Source organism: Alosa pseudoharengus, unplaced genomic scaffold (genome assembly GCF_046254945.1).
Source record: "Alosa pseudoharengus isolate Yale_2024_CS ecotype anadromous, Long Island Sound unplaced genomic scaffold, YU_APseudo_1.1 YU_APseudo_1.1_scf_12, whole genome shotgun sequence".
NCBI lineage: Eukaryota > Metazoa > Chordata > Actinopteri > Clupeiformes > Clupeidae > Alosa > Alosa pseudoharengus.
In genome coordinates, this window is record NW_027468587.1 from 39,887,486 (window position 1) to 39,905,769 (window position 18,284).

Sequence of the window (18,284 nt, forward strand, 5' to 3'; positions counted from 1 at the left end):
TTTACATTTACTCTTGGTACATTATAATGACAAAAATGTAAATAAAAATCATTTTACATGTAAGTTTACATTGGTAAATATACATTTATTAATAATTTATCCCTCCCACTGTGTTCTGTTAAGCAAGAAAGATATATTTCACTTATTATCAACATCATAAAAATAGGCCATCACTATGTATGTGGCGGTGAGGGGCGTTAACACTGTAATATAGGATTTTATTACCATTATTTTTGTTTTGGTTCACATTATTTTATAGTTTATATTTGTTATATTATTAGTGATGATTGGGCAACATCATCAAATTTGTTTAATCATCTTTTTGGGGGCCAAGCAGCGAAGCTGCGAAGGCACCCATTGTGTTTGTTAGTTTTCTTATTAGGGGTCCGAGCAGCGTAGCTGCAGGAACCCTATTGTTTCTGTACCGTTCATTTTTTTGCCATAATTCTGTAAAAGTCATACTGCAGCCTAAACCGTAACTCCAAAACTCTTGAAATTTTCAGGTATGGTTACCAGTACCCCCCTCTACCCATAACCCAACATTTGGGGTACTGCACCCAAAGGTGGCGCTATTGAAAAAAAAAGTTAATTATGCTTATTTCTCCTTACCAGATTCACCTAGACTCAAAATTCTTTCAGAATATTAATCTCTAAACTCAGATGCATATTTTTGGCCCTGGTCTTATGGTCTACAAATGTTTACTTTTTCCACAATTTCATGGAAAAGCCAAACATTATAAAAAGTTTCACACTCTTCAAAAATAATCAAATCTTCACCAAAATTCTCACAGACAATGTTTAGACCAAGCCTCACAAAAGTTATCGCTCAGAATTTTGATATTTTGTTCCATTTCAGAGATATAGGCCAATAAAGTTGGACCACTTAGGCCTTTTTTCCTAGATCACCTATATTCCTATATGAGTATTTTTTTTTTCTTGAATAACAACCATACAACCATCATTAGGTGGATACCATTAACAGTGCACATTTTCAGATCTGTACTCTTTTTTTATAAAGCCCTTAATTCTATTGTCAAATGTATGCTAGGAATTTTCTTGATGTGTGTTTGCCAACACACATTTTCACCATGTGAATGTGACTGCCTAATATGTAGCATTGTCAGTGGCTCAGTGGGATAATGCCTAGTGCTGGTGTTTGTTAGGTTGAGAGTTCGAATCCTGCTAGAGCTTGAGGCTCAAGATGCACATGCTATTGGTTATTGAAGATTGACACCATTGAACAGCACCTGAATGACATCAGGCAATTAACATTCACACTCATTAGTTGCCAAGAATCAGAATGCCGACACACTCTATGACATATAGGGGAACTTCTTTGTTTACTATATTTCCTTCATCATTAAGTCTATCATATTTATATTTCATCCATTACTGTTCTTCTCTATAAATGTCTAATTGCCCCAGAATATCCAAAAGTTTTCAGGTGTACTCTTTCAGGAAAGCCCTTCATTTTATTGTCAAATGTATACTTGGAGTTTTTCTTGTGTGTTTACCAACACACATTTTCACCATGTGAATGTGACTGTTCAATGCGTATGATTGTCAGTGGCTCAGTGGGATAATGCCTTGTGCTGGTGTTTGTTAGATTGAGAGTTCGAATCCTGCTAGAGCTTTGGGCTCAAGATTGGTTATTGAAGATTCACACCATTGAACAGCACCTGAATGACATCAGGCAATCAACATTCACACTCATTAGTTGCCAAGAGTCACAATGCCGACACACTCTATGGCATATAGGGGAACTTCTTTGTTTACTATTTTTCCTTCATCATTAAGTCTATCGTATTTATATTTCATCCATTACTCTTCTTCTCTACAAATGTCTAATTGCCCCAGAATTTCCAAACGTTTTCAGGTGTTCTCTTTCAGGAAAGCCCTTCATTTTATTGTCAAATGTATACTTGGAGTTTTTCTTGTGTGTTTACCAATACACATTTTCACCATGTGACTGGCAAAGATGTAGGATTGACAGTGGCTTAGTGGGATAATGCCTTGTACTCAGTGTTGTGCCTGAACGCGTTCATTGAACGAAAGTTCATGAACTCGTTCATATTTTGACCGAACTTGAACTGAACGTCCTGCATTACTGCCTGATGAACGTTACTGTGAACTCGTTCATTCTGGTGTCTGTGAACGGCACGCTCTTTCAGTTTAACTTCGTTCAATAGGGTGCCAGATTTCTACACAGCCTTCCACATGAAAACCCGGCTAAAACACACCGTAAAAAGGCCTTAAAGGGACACCAGGCAAGCCTGATGCTTTTTCTCTACGAAACTCCCCCTCGCTCAGTCTGAAGCTCTTTTCCTTTTCTTTGCGTCTTCCGTCAAGGGTTTTCGCTGCTTCTTCGCCGGCTCTGCCATTATACACATGTTTGCAACAATCTCTAGCGTTTTGTTAGCCTGCCTCTGTGCTGTAAACTGATCCTGCTTCGGTCGGCGGGTAGGATACACTGAACTTGCAAGTGGGATATTCTTCCTACAGGCAGTAGGGGCGGGCGAGAGAGCCTTCATTCGCCCCGTAATGAGTCATTTAACCATATACCGACTTACGAAGATGATTAATTAACACGAAAACGTTGCCTGGTGTCCCTTTAATATGGCAGCATGCAGGTCACCATTTCTCAAAATATGGGCCGCGGTCTGCAACGTGGACAATGCTGGTCTGCAGAGTGAAATTATTCCCGGGGCATCGTCTGATAATTTGCTGCGCAATTGATCAAGGAACCGCGGACAGAAAAAGAAAACAAACGTTTCTGCAATTAGTAGGAAATACTTGTTAATTTGGTGTCATCAAACATAGAGGCATAGAATTAAGTCGTGGTATGAGCGTTTATTCAATGCATGCGTGTGCACGTTGGTAGCAAAGCTAAGCTCAACCTATTGGAAGGCTATTTAATTATGAAACGACATTTAATAGAACGACGTGGATTTACGCAACTTCCATAAAAACAGAGCACAGACTATATAAAACACTGTCTAGCATTAAGTATTAAAGTCAGCCAAAAGCTATTAATTAGTCTTAGTTAAAGATAGCTAAAGATCTCCAGATCAGTGATTTACGCATGATCTGATCCGCCATTTACCATTCACAAAAGCTGGTTGTGTTTCCTGAATCCTTACAATCAGGCATTCAAATGAAATGTATTTAAATAGCATATAAATATTCTATCAGTGTATGATGCTTGCATGAGGGAAAGATCCCAAAACAACGGCACCCATATAATTGCTTTTGTTTTGAGAAGTATTTCTCATGCAAGCATCATCCAACAATGCAAAAACATTGCAGGCCTAATTATATTTTACAGTAGTAAAGCAGTACTCTGATGTGCATGTTTTCACAAACTTTTGTGAACAATCTTAGCACTTTAAACATTGACTGTTTTGAAGTGCATGTATAGCAATATAGTATAAAAATAATAATAATTGTGATATCATTATAATTTGATGGGGGGTGGGAGGAGGGGGTGGGTTCATGTAGGTGGGCCCTATGACCCCAAAGTATGCCTTGACTGGGCCTCAGGTCAAAGAAGTTTGAGAAAGGCTGATGTAGACGACAAAGCAGCAAGGAGGCGTCGTATGATCATTTAAACAAGTTTTATGACAAGGTCGGTGAGGATGGGAAAAATCTTACATTTCTGTGCAAACTTTGCCCGCACTTCAGTCACATCCACAGCAAACCTGAAACGGCACATTGAACTGAAGCTCCTGGCTAGCCTTTCAAGGTATGTGCAAGCCAATACAAAATCAAAAGACTGTCAAGACAGATCCTCAACCCAAATTAACTGCATTCTATATGGGCTGTGGCAATAATTTTGAAAAATAATAGCTCGCAGCAACATATGAAAAAAAAAAAGAACTATAAACTAGTTCATTTTTGGAAAGTGTGAACTTAGTTCAAAATTTTGAATTATGAACTATGAACTGAACTAGTTCATTTTAAAATTTGTGAACTGAACTTTGAACTAGTTCACGTAGAAAGTGAACTTTCCCAACACTGCTTGTACTGGTCATCCTTAGGTTGAGAGTTCAAATCCCACCTGAAGCATTAGTGTTCAAATACTGTTGGGTTGTGGAGGTTAGCATACTAGAATAGAATGTTGTGGAGGTTAGCACACTATAACATTACAGCATTACAGCTACTTGTCAATATGGACTTGTAGTGCAAGGCAAGTATAACTGTAAAATTATAGGCTGTTTATCTTATTGACTCCAACACAGAACCCACCACCACAAATGCAATTCAATTCTGTGGGAAACACTGCCTTCCATTATCAAACCCTTCATCTTATCCACAACAAATAAATAGTCCTGTAGAATCAAGTATTGTTAGAATACTGTTGGGTTGTGGAGGTTAGCACACTATAACGTTACAGCACAGGGTAATCCTAATTTTATGGATCAAATTTATTCCAATCTAACTCAAAAGTTTTAAACAACACAAAGGTTTTATCCAGATCAAAACCAAGAATAGATTATGTGATCTAATCCAATTTCAGGATCCTTGTTTCCTTTTGAACAACCCATTTTCAAGATTTGATCCAATCCGATAGCCGAAATCCGGTAACTGAAATCCGATAACCGAAATCCGATCACATTTCTTTTGAACAATTGTGCCCAAACAATCAAAGCATATGTAAAACTAAAAAGCTATGCTACCTCATGTTCGTTTTGCTCGGACCCCGTAAATCACCGCTTGCGGTTATATTTGGGGGCCAAGCAGCGAAGCTGCGAAGGCACCCATTGTGTTTGTTAGTTTTCTTATTGGGGGCCAAGCAGCGAAGCTGCGAGGCAACCCATAGTGATTCTACGTATTCTTATTATTGGGGGCCAAGCAGCGAAGCTGCGAAGGCACCCATTGTGTTTCTATTTTTTCTTATTATTATTGGGGGCCAAGCAGCGAAGCTGCGAAGGCACCCATTGTGTTTGTTAGTTTTCTTATTGGGGGCCAAGCAGCGAAGCTGCGAGGCAACCCATAGTGATTCTACATATTCTTATTATGACCGCCGCTAGCGAAGCTAGCGAAGCGGTCATATAGGGATTGTCAAAGTTTTTTTTTTTTTTTTTTTTTTTTTCCCGTCATCTACTTCCTGAAATTTTGGTCAACGATACCCGGGGCACCGAAACACCGGGGCACATGAAATTTGGTGGGTATGTAGCCCCACTAGACTTTTACGGAAAAATTTCGTTTGGTCCCCGGGGGCCACTCCCCCTCCGCGCTGGGCCCCCCGAAACCCAAAAAATGCAGTTTTTCCTCAATAACTACCTGAACCGTGGCACCGAGGATGAAGAAATTTTTATGGTATGTTGGTCTCAAGGGCCCACATCAACTTAGCCCATAATCACTCATTTGTGATTTGCACCCCCCCGGTAAAAAATGAAAATGCAATATCATTCTGCTTTAATCGCCCCTCTCTTCAGTAAAGACGTTCAGAACTGCACCAAATTTTATGTGTATGATTAACCTGACATTCTCTGGGGGTATGCCAAGTTTCGTAGAATTTCATCCATGGGGGGGTCTAAAAAATTAAGTTATGTGTACATTTAGTGACTCTACACTCATTGGCCTGTAGATGGTGGTGCACACATATACACATGCACACACACACACAGGCACCCACATACTATCGGCATTAGAACGGCCGATACATAATTACAAATTCAGTAGGATTAAAAGAAAGCCAAAATAAATATTCATCATCATCATCATGGCTGCATTTCCAGTATTGGCGATAAGAAGTCGTTTGTCCACTAGATGGCGCATCGTTGCAGTGAGACGTAATTTTGTTGGAAGTTAATCTAAAGTGGGTTGGATAGACACTATGCTTCCTACAAGGACAAGACTGTAGGCTACAGTAGTTTACCGCAGAGAACGTCTAAGGGTAGGATGATTTCTGCATGACATGTAATTCCCATTTCCTCTTGAAGCCGAAATAAATCTGATAATGTTTATCGGACATGCTTGTTTTTTACTGCAGGTCCAGTAGGCAGGCTACGTTAATCCTATCAATAGCAGAATGTAGGTAAAATAATGTTACCGTTAGCATGGTTGAGTGATGGAGGCCAATTTGATTATTGATGTATTTGTAGAAAACCATAAATGCGTTTATAGGCTACCAAGCAAATCGATAACAGCACTAATTGTATCTTTCGACTGTCATCTCATTTGCTTATGACCATAACCTAGGCTACTAACAGGAGCTAAGTGAGTTAGCCACAACACGTTCGCTACGTGATGGTTTTTTAATGGAAAATATATAGGCTAGCTGCTACCTGAAAGATAACCTGTCCATGATCCCGTGATGATCTACATCTCCATTTAAACCAGATGTTTTAGAGCGCACGTTGAGATGTATTCAGGGCAGGGCTGTACCTACACATATTTGTTGCACGTGCTACAAAAATCATTCTTTGCGATGGATGATTTAGTACCAACGTTACACCGGTCAGATACAGTTTTGCCTATGGCTATTCCGTGAGACTGAGGCGCTTTTTGTTTGTTAGAAGTGCGTGTTTAGGGTGTGAGAGGGGAGTCGATGTGCTTTGATTCCAGCTTGGTAGTTGTAGTCTATGCGATTAAAAAACACGTGTGTGTGAAGTATCCAAACAATGATAACGCTTTCATTATGGCTGCTTTAGCCACAGACCTTGAGCTACTGTACGTGGGTTGGGTTCCATTTAGAAGTGTCCACTTCATTCGCCCTTTCCGTGATTCACAGCTACGTGAAATGTATTACTACTGATATGCAAAACTATTAACTTTTCGCCAAGAGGTGGCAGCTTGATACTGTAAGGTGTAAGCCATTGGTTCCAACGGAGATTTTATTTGGGTCGCCAGCATAGCCTAGTGACAATTTGTGTTGTGTAATAGGCCTAGCATAGGGCCTACCTTATATAGCTTATAGTTTGTTAACAGTCACGGTTTTGTCATAACTCCCTCTATGCATTTTTGCATTTAGAATAGCTCTAAAACCGGGGGGCGAACACGTCGCAGGGGGGGCGCCAGTGCGTGGATATCTCAATCGCAAAATTAAACAATATTTCTATCGGGCGCCTACCATGGACTAGGCTGGGTGAAAATCAAAAGATTGCGTCAAAAGATTGAGCTTAACCATGGACCTCATGGTTGCAAAATGCAAGGGAACATGAATCAGCATATTATTTGCACAAACAATAACGGAGAGTAGCTCTTCAACTTTGCCCGTTAAAATGTGTATGAACAGTCTCGCAACGCATTTCACGAAGGCCCTTTTGGACATGTCAGTTATTTGCACCACTGGGTAAAACGGCATTTTGTTTTAGACTACTGGTATTTAATTTGTGCATTGACAATAAAGCTGAATATCATTTGAACTAGATGACTAAACGTATGCATATGTAGAAGAAGAAACATTCACAAAAATCCATGACATGACCTCTCTTCTTGATAGCTGTTGAAAACTGCATGGAACTGACAGGGATTTTTTTGTTTAACAATAAATAAATAAATACATTATGCTGCTACCTTCTGCTTTTCCCAAATACAATGTAGCCTACAGGTGTACCTTTCATCAGTCCAGTTGCAATGGATGGACTGTGATGAACTGCCCTACTTGTGATTGTTTAGAGATTTTAAAGGTTTTATAACAATTGTACAGATTTTTTGGCCCAGAAACAAATCTATTCACCTTTGCAGCGCCAGTAGGCTACTTTGTGTGCGGAATGTGTGCAAACACACATTCCAAACAAGCATACACAAAAGTTTCAAGAGTGGGGGATGGAGTAGAAGATGGAGACAAATTCATTAATATGATTTATTTTCGCGGAATGGATGTGCAGGACTGAGCGGCGGTCATATTTTGTACCGCTACGCGGTACATCTAGTTATTATTATTATTATAACGAAACGCTAATTTGCCATTAAACCATACAGTAAAAAGTTGGGATATTCGGCACATTGATTCGGTTCAGTCATATCTTTAATTTATCAAAGTTTCAAGTCTGCACTTTGAGTGCTCTAGCGCCACCAACATTTCAAATTTTTTATTACATCTATGCACATAACGTTTGAATGGTACACCACATTTTGAACATTAAGGTATATTTGGAATCCTTGGATGAGACCGAACTCAACGCAGATGTCAATTTATGGGGTAAACGTAATTGATCAGGCTGCCATATTGGATTTAATCAAAAACACCTAAAAGGCATCAAAGTTGGCAAAGTTTGTCCGATTTTCAAGATTAGGAGGAGGCTCAATAAATTTGGTGACTTTTGACCTATAGGTGGCGCTATAATTACCAAAATTACGTTTTAGCCTGTAACGGGTCATGTGTTTGGAATTAAAGCATATTAGTGATATCTGTTAATACCTTGAGAGGTCCTTAGTCCGCCACATGCCAACATGTGACGTCAACATAAATGATCCAACCGCCATATTGGATGTCATCAAAAACACTTAAAAGGCATCAAAGGTCACAAAGTTTCTCTGATTTTCACGAAACTTGACGCAGATGATCGTCAGACCATGACTCATAAACGCATTGCTTTTTGGAGACATATTCAAAACCGGTTGCCCGTGACAACCAATCAAGTTTCAAACAGGAAGTGAAGTGATATCTCAGCAATGCTTTCACATATCAAAACCAAACTAGGTATATAGGTTCAGGACTCAATCAGGAGGACACTCAAGAAATGTGGTAAATTTTGACCACTATGTGGCGCTATAATCACAGGAAGTGGGCTCATATTTCTGCAATGCTTTCACGTATCGAAACCAAACTTGGCTCATTGACTCGGGACCACATCCTGAGGACATACAATAATTTTAGCGACCTTTGACCACTAGGGGTGCTATAATTTGCAACACTTTCTCGTTTCGACACCAAACTTGGTACCTGGAATCGGGACCACATCCTGAATAAGGACAATACATTTAATGACCTTTGACCACTAGGGGCGCTATAATTAGCAAAACTTTCTCGTATCAACACCAAACTTGGTACATGGACTCGGGAACACATCCTGAAGACGCTCAATATATTTAGTGACATTTGACCACTAGTCACTATAATTATCAACACTTTCTCGTATTGACACCAAACTTGGTATGTGGACTTGTGACTACAACCTAATACATTTTGTGATGTTTGAGGCATGCGTATGTGTGTGGGACTATTGGAGTGTGTGCGAGAGGAGGTTTATCTGTGTATATTTCTGTGTGTGGGATGGGGGGTTAATTGGGTGTGTGTATAATGTAACAACATTGGGTTGCCATGAACTCCTGCTCAACTGCTTGGCCCCCACATTGCTGCTTGCAGCTATATTTGGGGGCCAAGCAGCGAAGCTGCGAAGGCACCCATTGTGTTTCTATGATTGGGGGCCAAGCAGCGAAGCTGCGAAGGCACCCATTGTGTTTCTATGATTTCTTATTATTATTCAACATCTTTCCTCTGCCATTGAAGTCTATGGCAGCCCATAGAACCGTCTGGTAAAAAGTTGTGAAATTTGGCACACTGATTAGGGACTGTCCCATGATTAATATCACCAAGTTTCATGATGGCACCTCAAGCACTCTAGCGCCACCAACAGGCCAAAGTTGGACATGCGTTCACGCACGTAACTTTTGACCCGTCAGTCCGATTTTCAAAAATGAGGTATTGCTGGAATCCTTGGACCATGCCGAGTTCAACGCACCCTATGACGTCATTTTCCGCCATGATGGATTTTCCGCCATTTTGGATTTCATCAAAATCACTTTAAATGTATCAGAGGTCACAAATTTTGTCCGATCGACACCAAACTTCAAAGATATCATCTACACACCATGCCTCATTAATGCATTGCTTTTTGTCTCCGGAACTAAAACCGTTCGCGCGTAACAGCCAATCGAAATTTGTGGCGAAGCCGCCAAACAGGAAGTGAGCTCATATCTCAGCAACCCATTGATCTATCATAACCAAACTAAGTACATGGACTCAGGACCCAATCAGGGGGACGCTCAAGAAATCTGGTGACCTTTGACCTCTAGGGGGCGCTGTAATTAAGAAACATGCCTTTTGGCCTGTAGCTGCAGTTGTGCTTAGAATTAAAATGCACTAGTGGTGTCTGGTAATACTGTTGGAGGTCCAAAGGCTAACTTGTGATGTCATCGTAATTGATTCGGCCGCCATATTGGGTTCAATCAAAACAAGCTTTCTTTCGAAGAAGGATGTATTTGCCGTTTTGCCGACCGGATACGGATATGGTCGTAGCGCTGGCCTATTGCATGCCTAGGCAGTTTGAAAGACAATTCTCTGCCCGCCCCTTGGATTAAGCGAGGTGAATGGTTCGATTCCAGACTATACATTTCGTAAGGGATAATGTATAGAACGCCGGTCATTACTGGGAAAATAAGTCCCGACAGGGCGAACCGGGCGAACCGTCTTGTTCCGCCCTGAAGGGACTTATTTTCACAGTAATGACCGGCGTTCTATACATTATCCCGCTTATTATAAGGCTACTTGCCAAAACGAAATAATAAACTCCCCACGATATCACTTTAGCCTACATAACCTAGCCTATTTGTTACCGTTCATCGTGGCATTTGCTGAGAAACATATAGTTCGCAACAACACACGCTGCTGAACTTGAATCAAACATTCTTTAGAACACAGCTGATCAACCGTCTGCTTTCACGTTTGAATGAAGTTCCAGTCCTTGCGTAGTGATATGAAAGACGTATCGTAAGCACAAAACCCGTTGCCATTGACAGCGGTAATTATATGTTTGCAGCGGTAATTACATGAATATATCTTACCGCTAGAACTTTGGGAAATCCCATTCAAGTCAATGGAGCGTTCTACTATCATTGTGAAGAGCCGTATAATAAAATGATATAGGATGGCCCGCCAGGCTATTGATCCAGTGCTTCTGCTGGCCATTTTGGTGCCCTAAGGCCTATAATTTACAGACCATTACTGTGTGTTTTCAAACATTAATTTCTGAAGAAATGCTGTTTGACTACCTGTTTGACAACCGGTCAAACGTTTGGGGTCACTTAGAAATTTCCATTCCACTCCATTATAGACAATACCAGCTGAGATCAGTTGCATTGTTTTTTTTCAGGGCAGCAGTTTTTTCAGATTACATTATGTGCTTACATAATTGCAAAAGGGTTCTCCAATGCTTTCTCAGTTAGCCTTTTAAAATTATATCAGATTAGTAAACAGAATGTGCCTTTGGAACATTGGATGAATGGTTGCTGATAATGGGCAATATAGATATTGCATTAAATATCAGCCATTTCTTTCTACAACAGTCAAGAATATGTTTTATACCCGTTTTAGTCAACTTTACCAAAAGTAATTATATAATATAAATAAATAAGTAATTCTGGATGGTAATGTAGGTTACTTACTTTGTCCACCACCATCCTGCAGCAGAGGTACTTGAGAATCCTGCCCAACTGAAGAGAGAAGAAATAATAATAATACAGTCAGTTACCTAGACCACAATAATGGTAATGAGAGGGAGAAAATACAGGGCATTATTTATTACAATGCTATGCAATCAAAATCAGTAAATTAAAATCAGTTAGCTCATGTCTACAAAATGAGTTGAAATTATGTGACAATTTAGAGTTAAATTTTTTATCTGTCACTAGCCCAGACAGCTGTCCCAATGTGCTTTAAAACAAACTCCATTGTGCTGGTGCTAAAACACTCCACTGCAACAAGCCCCCGGTGCCAAAACACTCCACTTGCACTCACCCCCATCATCATGACGTGCTTCGAGAGGCTGGTCTTGGCCAACCTCAAGACCTGCTTACCACCCTCACTGGACCCCTTCCAATTTGCCCATCAGGGGGTCGTTTCTAGAAAGCATCGTTTGCTAACTTGCGTCGCAAACTTGGTAGTTCGCTCCATCGTTCTTGGATTTGGTGTTTCTAGAAAGGGTAGTTCGAACTCTCAATCGCAAACAAGGACGCAAAGTTTGGTCGTTTGAACTACTGCCCCTAGGCAGTCGCACTTGTGTCGTTCCTTGGTAGTTCCTGTTGGTGTCCGGAGCGCCTAACCAAAAATCACAACCGCCTAACCAAAATTTGCGAAGTGGATGTTTATCTTGTGACTCAATGATTGATTGATCCTTTTGATTAAGACACTGACTCCCCTACTTGGCTCATTCTTGCTATTTATGTTAATTAAAGTATTGCCTTGCTTTTAGTATTATAATCTTCACAGACCCTGCATCAGCAGTGACAAATGGTGTAGTGGCTAAAGCAGATGACTTGTTATCCCAACGTTGTAGGTTCGATTTTCTGATGTGAGATTGTCCTCTTGCTTCTCGCTACCTGAAGGTGAACTAGTGTGACACGTAGATTCAATTGTTTTTGACTGATGTATTGTACCTATGGTCTCTCGATGTAGAGTAACTATATACATAAATATGTATGATCAAAACCTATTGTTGTGTCTCGTAGGCCTACTCTTACTCAGAGATGAAAAGAAGAGATAGGATGCGAGCGCGCAATGCACCGACGCGCTGCCGTTAAGCCACGAGACAGTTGATAAACTATGGGATACCCAGACATTTGTCCAGGCTATATATTTTTTCCAACATAGATATTTAACACAAATAATGACTCATATTGGGCTGCTTAAATTAACGGTTTTATATGATTGCAATAGGTTTAGGTTTTGGCTGATGGCAATGACAATGCCAGCATTAATCACTCGGTTTAGATTAGAAAAATATCGACATAGGCCGTGACAGAACATTTCTAGGGGGTGGGGTATTACACGTTTCCACTGTTTCCACCAATGATATGTATCGCTGCATCATCAACAACGTTGTTGGAACTACGGTGTTCGAACGTCGGGGGTAGCGAATTGCGACACAGGTACGATGCTTTCTGGAAACAGGTGTAACAATGTCGTTGTTTGGTCACAAGTTGCGTCGTACCATGGTGGTTGAGCAACGTCGTTGCTAACTTTTCTAGAAACGGCCCCCAGAACAGGAGCACGGAGGATGCCATCACTATGGTACTTCCAAAAATCCCCTCTATCTGTTAAGTGGAATTGTTCTTAACGGTCCTCAAATGACATAAATAATTAGCCCGGAAAATCCAGACCCTGATAATCTAGAAAGATTAAGGGTCTGGCCACGAACAATGTAATGGCCCAACTCGAGGGGCGGCACGAAGCATGCATTTGAAAATCTCACTGCATGCAATTGGATAACACTAGACCAATGTTTACTCTGAATGATTCTGGACTTTGACGCAATTGGATAACACTACGATCAATGTTTCCAACGTTGCAGCGCTGTCGTCATCAGTTTAGCTCGCCTCTGGCCCAACTATATCAGATATGATTTGATTGGTTCCACAGGGTGCAAGGGAAAAAAAGTAACGTGCATCATTGCTCATTGCCAGAGTGTCTCACAGAGACAATTCCATTGTGCTCTTGCGAGAACTCTGGATATCCAGGGTAATAAATAATTGCTCCCTGTACAGATCTTTAAGGCAAGACACTACAGGTGAATAGGGTTACATTTTTAACTAACAGATATCACTATTAAACTTAGTTGATTACTTACATTAATATGAGAAAAATATGTATTACAAGTTTTCTGTAATTTAATGTTTACATATGCAAATTATGCATTATTTAATTAAATATGCGCTAATTTGCATACATTTTAAAATACGAAATCTCAGCATTGGATACAGCCAGGTTCAAAATTAGGTTTTCATTGTGTTCACATAGATGGGGGAAAAATTAGAGGGATTTATGGATATCTACTTTTGTTATCCTGTTAATCAGAATACGCTGTCAATGGCCTTAAAAAAATTTGTTTTTAGGCATAAAATGTCATAAATCAGGCTTGGAATAACATATAAACAAACCCCTCCGTGAAAATCTTCTAAATATAGTTAAGCATAAGACTAGAAAGTTTGGTGTAAGTAAGTGCTTCTGAAGTGGAGATTTTGTGCTCAGAGTGGGAGAGGAAACTCATTTTGAGAAAACAGCCTTGAAACACAGCCAATGAGATTCCGTTCTCAGCCTAGACTCGCCTTTGAACTTTCGTGATTGGTTGCTGATACAAAGGAAGTGTCCATATATGGGTCACATAGCGTGATACAGGACAAACAGAGCTTTCCAATGGTACTACACATGATATGTTTTGGATCACGGTAGCGGTAGTACATGCAAGGTTAGAATGCTAACTTTTGGTGAATTTAGGAGAAATATACTGGCGCGAGTAAACACAATGTAATGAAATAAACACTTAAATGTGTAAATCTGACTTTTTTTGTTGTAGTAGTGTGACAGAATACATGCTAAGGTAGCAAACTAGCAAAACAATGTTTTCACCTGCCGTGTCTCGCCTTAACTACCCGTATGCCTTTCACCAGCTATGCTTGCCAAGCAAAAGATTTTTTTGCAATACAAACCGAGGGATTATTCCAGATTGAGGAATAGCTTTGTTTGTATTGTGAGATACCCAATATCTTGTGTGCTCTTGCCCATGCCCATTGTGAATGCTGCAGAATTAAGTTTCTTCCCATTGTCTGGTTTTCTGTATTTTTCTGTGATAGTTCAACAGCACTACATGGGCATGCAAGCACCTCCTCCATCTTAATCCACCCAGGACCAGATAAGTCGGTTCCCCAATGTCTTGCTAGTTTATTCATCTTAAAAGCAAAGCTGTACAGTTCCACATTGGCAAGTGCTAATCCACCACAATCTCATGAAGATAGTAGTTTCTTAGTAGTCTAATTCTGGGCCTTTTTCCATTCCATAAGAACTCTGTAATTAACTTGTTATATTGCTTAAATATTCCATCAGAAATTGTTACTGGTATCATCATAGAGATGTAATTAAAATGTGAAGCCACCACCATTTTTATGACACTAATTTCCCCCATCAGATTAGAGTCATATTAATCAGCCGCCATTTGTCCAAATTCAACTAAATTGTCTTAATTAAAGGTGACATATTTATAGTAAGTCCAAGACTGGACACAACTTAATACCCAAGTACGTCATTCCAGTAAGGACCCATTTCAACTGAAAGTTGGTTAATATAAATTGATTTTGATACTGGCATGCATTCAGATATTTGCCAATTTATTTTATAGCCTGACAGTTTTGAGAAAGCCTCTATTGTGGCTACAATGTTAGGGATTGATATTAGAGGACCCTCAATAATCAATAAAATGTCATCCGCATAGAGGAACATTTTGTGTTCCTCCTCCCCATGTAAAACCCCTTTAATACTGCTCTCAGCCCTAATGGGACGCATATTATTATAATAATTTTTTAGGGGGGCTTTTGACCATCTTAACAAGGCTAACATAATTATCACCTGTATCTTCCTTCACTTACATTTTTAAAAGTAAATGATCATCCTTTTTCTAATCATTTTAAGTAGGATAACGAAACCCTGCGACACTCCATTAGGCCGATCTCTGCCCCCCTCATTCCCTATAAACCGGCGCCTGAGGGTTGGGGTGCTACATGTACTTATGTTGTATGTCTGCCAATATGCTTATCCTGGCATGTATGAACTCATTTCTCTATTCAGCTAGTCCCACTCACCTTGAGACATACAGTACCCTTCAGAACTAGATGTACCGCAGAGCGGTACAAAATATGACCGCCGCCCAGTCCAGCACATTTTTTCCACAAAAAGAAATCACGCTGAAAGGCCTATATGATTCTAACTGTCTCACTAAATTGCATTATTCACACTCAATTCTTGGTATCTGCTAGACAACAAGTACCAAAACATGATTAGTTCATAGATTTCACATGTAAAATTAATTTTATACAACCCCACCTCCATCTTGCCTGTTCATAATTCTGAGAAATTCTTGATTGTTTGTGTTATGTTTATGTTATGTGTGTGGGTGTGTGTGTGTGTGTGAGTGTGTGTGTGTGTGTGTGTGTGTGTGTGGGTGTGTGCGTGCTTGTGTGTGTGCCTGCGTATGTGCCTGTGCATGCAAGCGTACATATGTCTACTGTGTGAGTATGTGTCATGATTACTGTGAATGTATGTGTGTTTTTGTGTGTGTGTGTATCTGTTTGTGCACATGTGTGCACATGAAATGGGTTAACATGACCCCTGGAGGCAAACATAGAGAAAAAAATGGTCATCCTAGGCCCTACAGTTCTCAAGATATTCACAGAGAACTGTGTCTGCCCTACCCTCCTTTCGGGGGGTCCAGTCCAGCGGGGGGGCTACAGATCAAAACGAAAAATGACGGTTCCATGTTATCCATGTGGGGGTACATGCCCACCAAGTTTTGTGTACCCCGGTCTTTCAGTGTCCCGGGAATCCTTGTTGGTGTACGTCACTAAATGTACACATAAATTAATTTATTGTAAGGCCCCCCATGAACGAAAGTACACAAAACTTGGCATGCATTCTGAGGGTGTCATAATGATCCTACACTTTTAATTTCGTGCAGTTTTGACCTTGTCAGCCAGAGATATTGTGATGAAAACACCTAATTTTTTGCTTTTTAATTTTTAACTAGGTGGCGCTATACATGAAATAAGTGGTAATGGGATGGGTTGACATGCCCCCTTAAGACCAACATACATAAAAAAGGTGGACCTCCTAGGCCCTACGGTTCTCGAGATATTCACAGAAAACTGTCTCCGGCCACCTACAGGCCAGTTGGTGTATAGTAACATAAATTAATTTATTGTGTGGCCCCCCATGAACGGAATTCCACAAAATTTGGCGTGCATACAGAGGGTGTCATAATGATCCTACACTTCCGATTTCGTGCAGTTTTGACTATGTTAGGTCACAGATACCTTCAATTACAACACCTCATTTTTACTTTTTTGTGTTTAACTAGGTGGCGCTATACATGAAATGAGTGGTTATGGAATGGGTTGACATGGCCCCTTGAGATCAACATACAAAAAAAAATGGTCCTACTAAACCCTACGGTTTTCGAGATATTCACAGAAAACTGTGTCTGCCCTACCCTCCTTTCGGGGGGTCCAGTCCAGCGGGGGGGCTACAGATCAAAACGATGGTTCCATGCTATCCATGTGGGGTTACATGCCCACCAAGTTTCGTGTACCCCGGTCTTTCAGTGTCCCGGGACTCATTGACGGAAATTTGGGCATGCGAAAAAAAAAAAAAAAAAAGAATTCTCACTAAACCTATATGACCGCCGCTTCGCTGCGCGGCGGTCATAATTATTGGCACCTCTGCTAAAGTTGACTAAAAACCGGTATAAAACATAATCTGTCCAAAAAAAATTAGGAAAAATACAACCTTGAAGGGAAGCAAATTTATTGAGAAAAAGTTAAATTTCATAAAGAAATAAATATTTTTAACAAAAACACTTTGCTTACAATTATTGGCACCCCTGCTTGTAATACCTTCTTAAGCCTCCCTTTGCCAATAAAACAGCCTGTAATATTCTCCTATGACACCCCATAAAGTTGGAGAATACAAAGCAAGGGATTTAAGACCGTCGTCTTTACAAAATCTCCTCAGATCGTCCAGATTCCTAGGTCTACACTTGTGCATTCTCCTCTTTGACTCACCCTACTGTTTTTCTACGGAGTTTAGATCAGGGGTCTGAAATGGCAATGTCTGAAGCTTGATTTTGTGTTCAGCAAACCATATTTGTTGTGATCTGGACATTTGTTTTGGTTCATTGACCTGATGAATGATCCAATCATGACCAGCTTTTAGTGTCTTGCCAGAGATTGACAGATTTCCTTTGAAAATGTTCAGGGTTTTCTTGGTGTTCATGAAACCATGCACCTTAATTAGGTTCCCAGGGCCTTTGGGAATAAAAATAGCCCCACAATAGCACAGCCCCTCCACCATAATTCTCATTAGGCATGGGGTTCTTTTCAGTATAGCCATTCTTCTATGTATGCTAAACACACCTAAAGTGTATCTAGCCAAAGAGCGCAATTTTCATTTCATCTGACAAAAGACCACACTTCCAGACAGTCACTGTACCATTCAGTAACTCCTGCAATTTACATTGGTAATTAAATGACTGGACAGGCTTTTACCTGGCATCCTAATCTATTAGCAGTGAGGTCACTTTTGAAGATTTTTTGGCGAACTTGGTGACCCCAAGATGATACCTTTGTCTGTAACTCTCCAACAGTGGTTCTTATGGAATGTTTTGCCTATCTCACCATCCTCCATACTGTACGTGGCGGCAAGATAACCATGGGTCTTTGCCCAAGCATGTTTGTCACATTTCCAGATGATTAGAACCTTTTAATAATTGTTTTAACTGTAAATATAGGCATTT

General features: G+C 40.2%; 1 protein-coding gene across 2 annotated transcripts in view; it reads right to left on the reverse strand.

Annotated features, from left to right (window-relative positions):
- The window catches only part of lsr (lipolysis stimulated lipoprotein receptor), a 79,364-nt gene that overhangs the window by 38,520 nt on the left and 22,560 nt on the right, over positions 1–18,284 (reverse strand). For both annotated transcript variants that reach the window (XM_076281229.1, XM_076281230.1), the window contains one exon: positions 11,395–11,442. In XM_076281229.1, the coding sequence (XP_076137344.1) occupies positions 11,395–11,442 (48 nt within the window). The remainder of the gene's footprint in view (positions 1–11,394; positions 11,443–18,284) is intronic.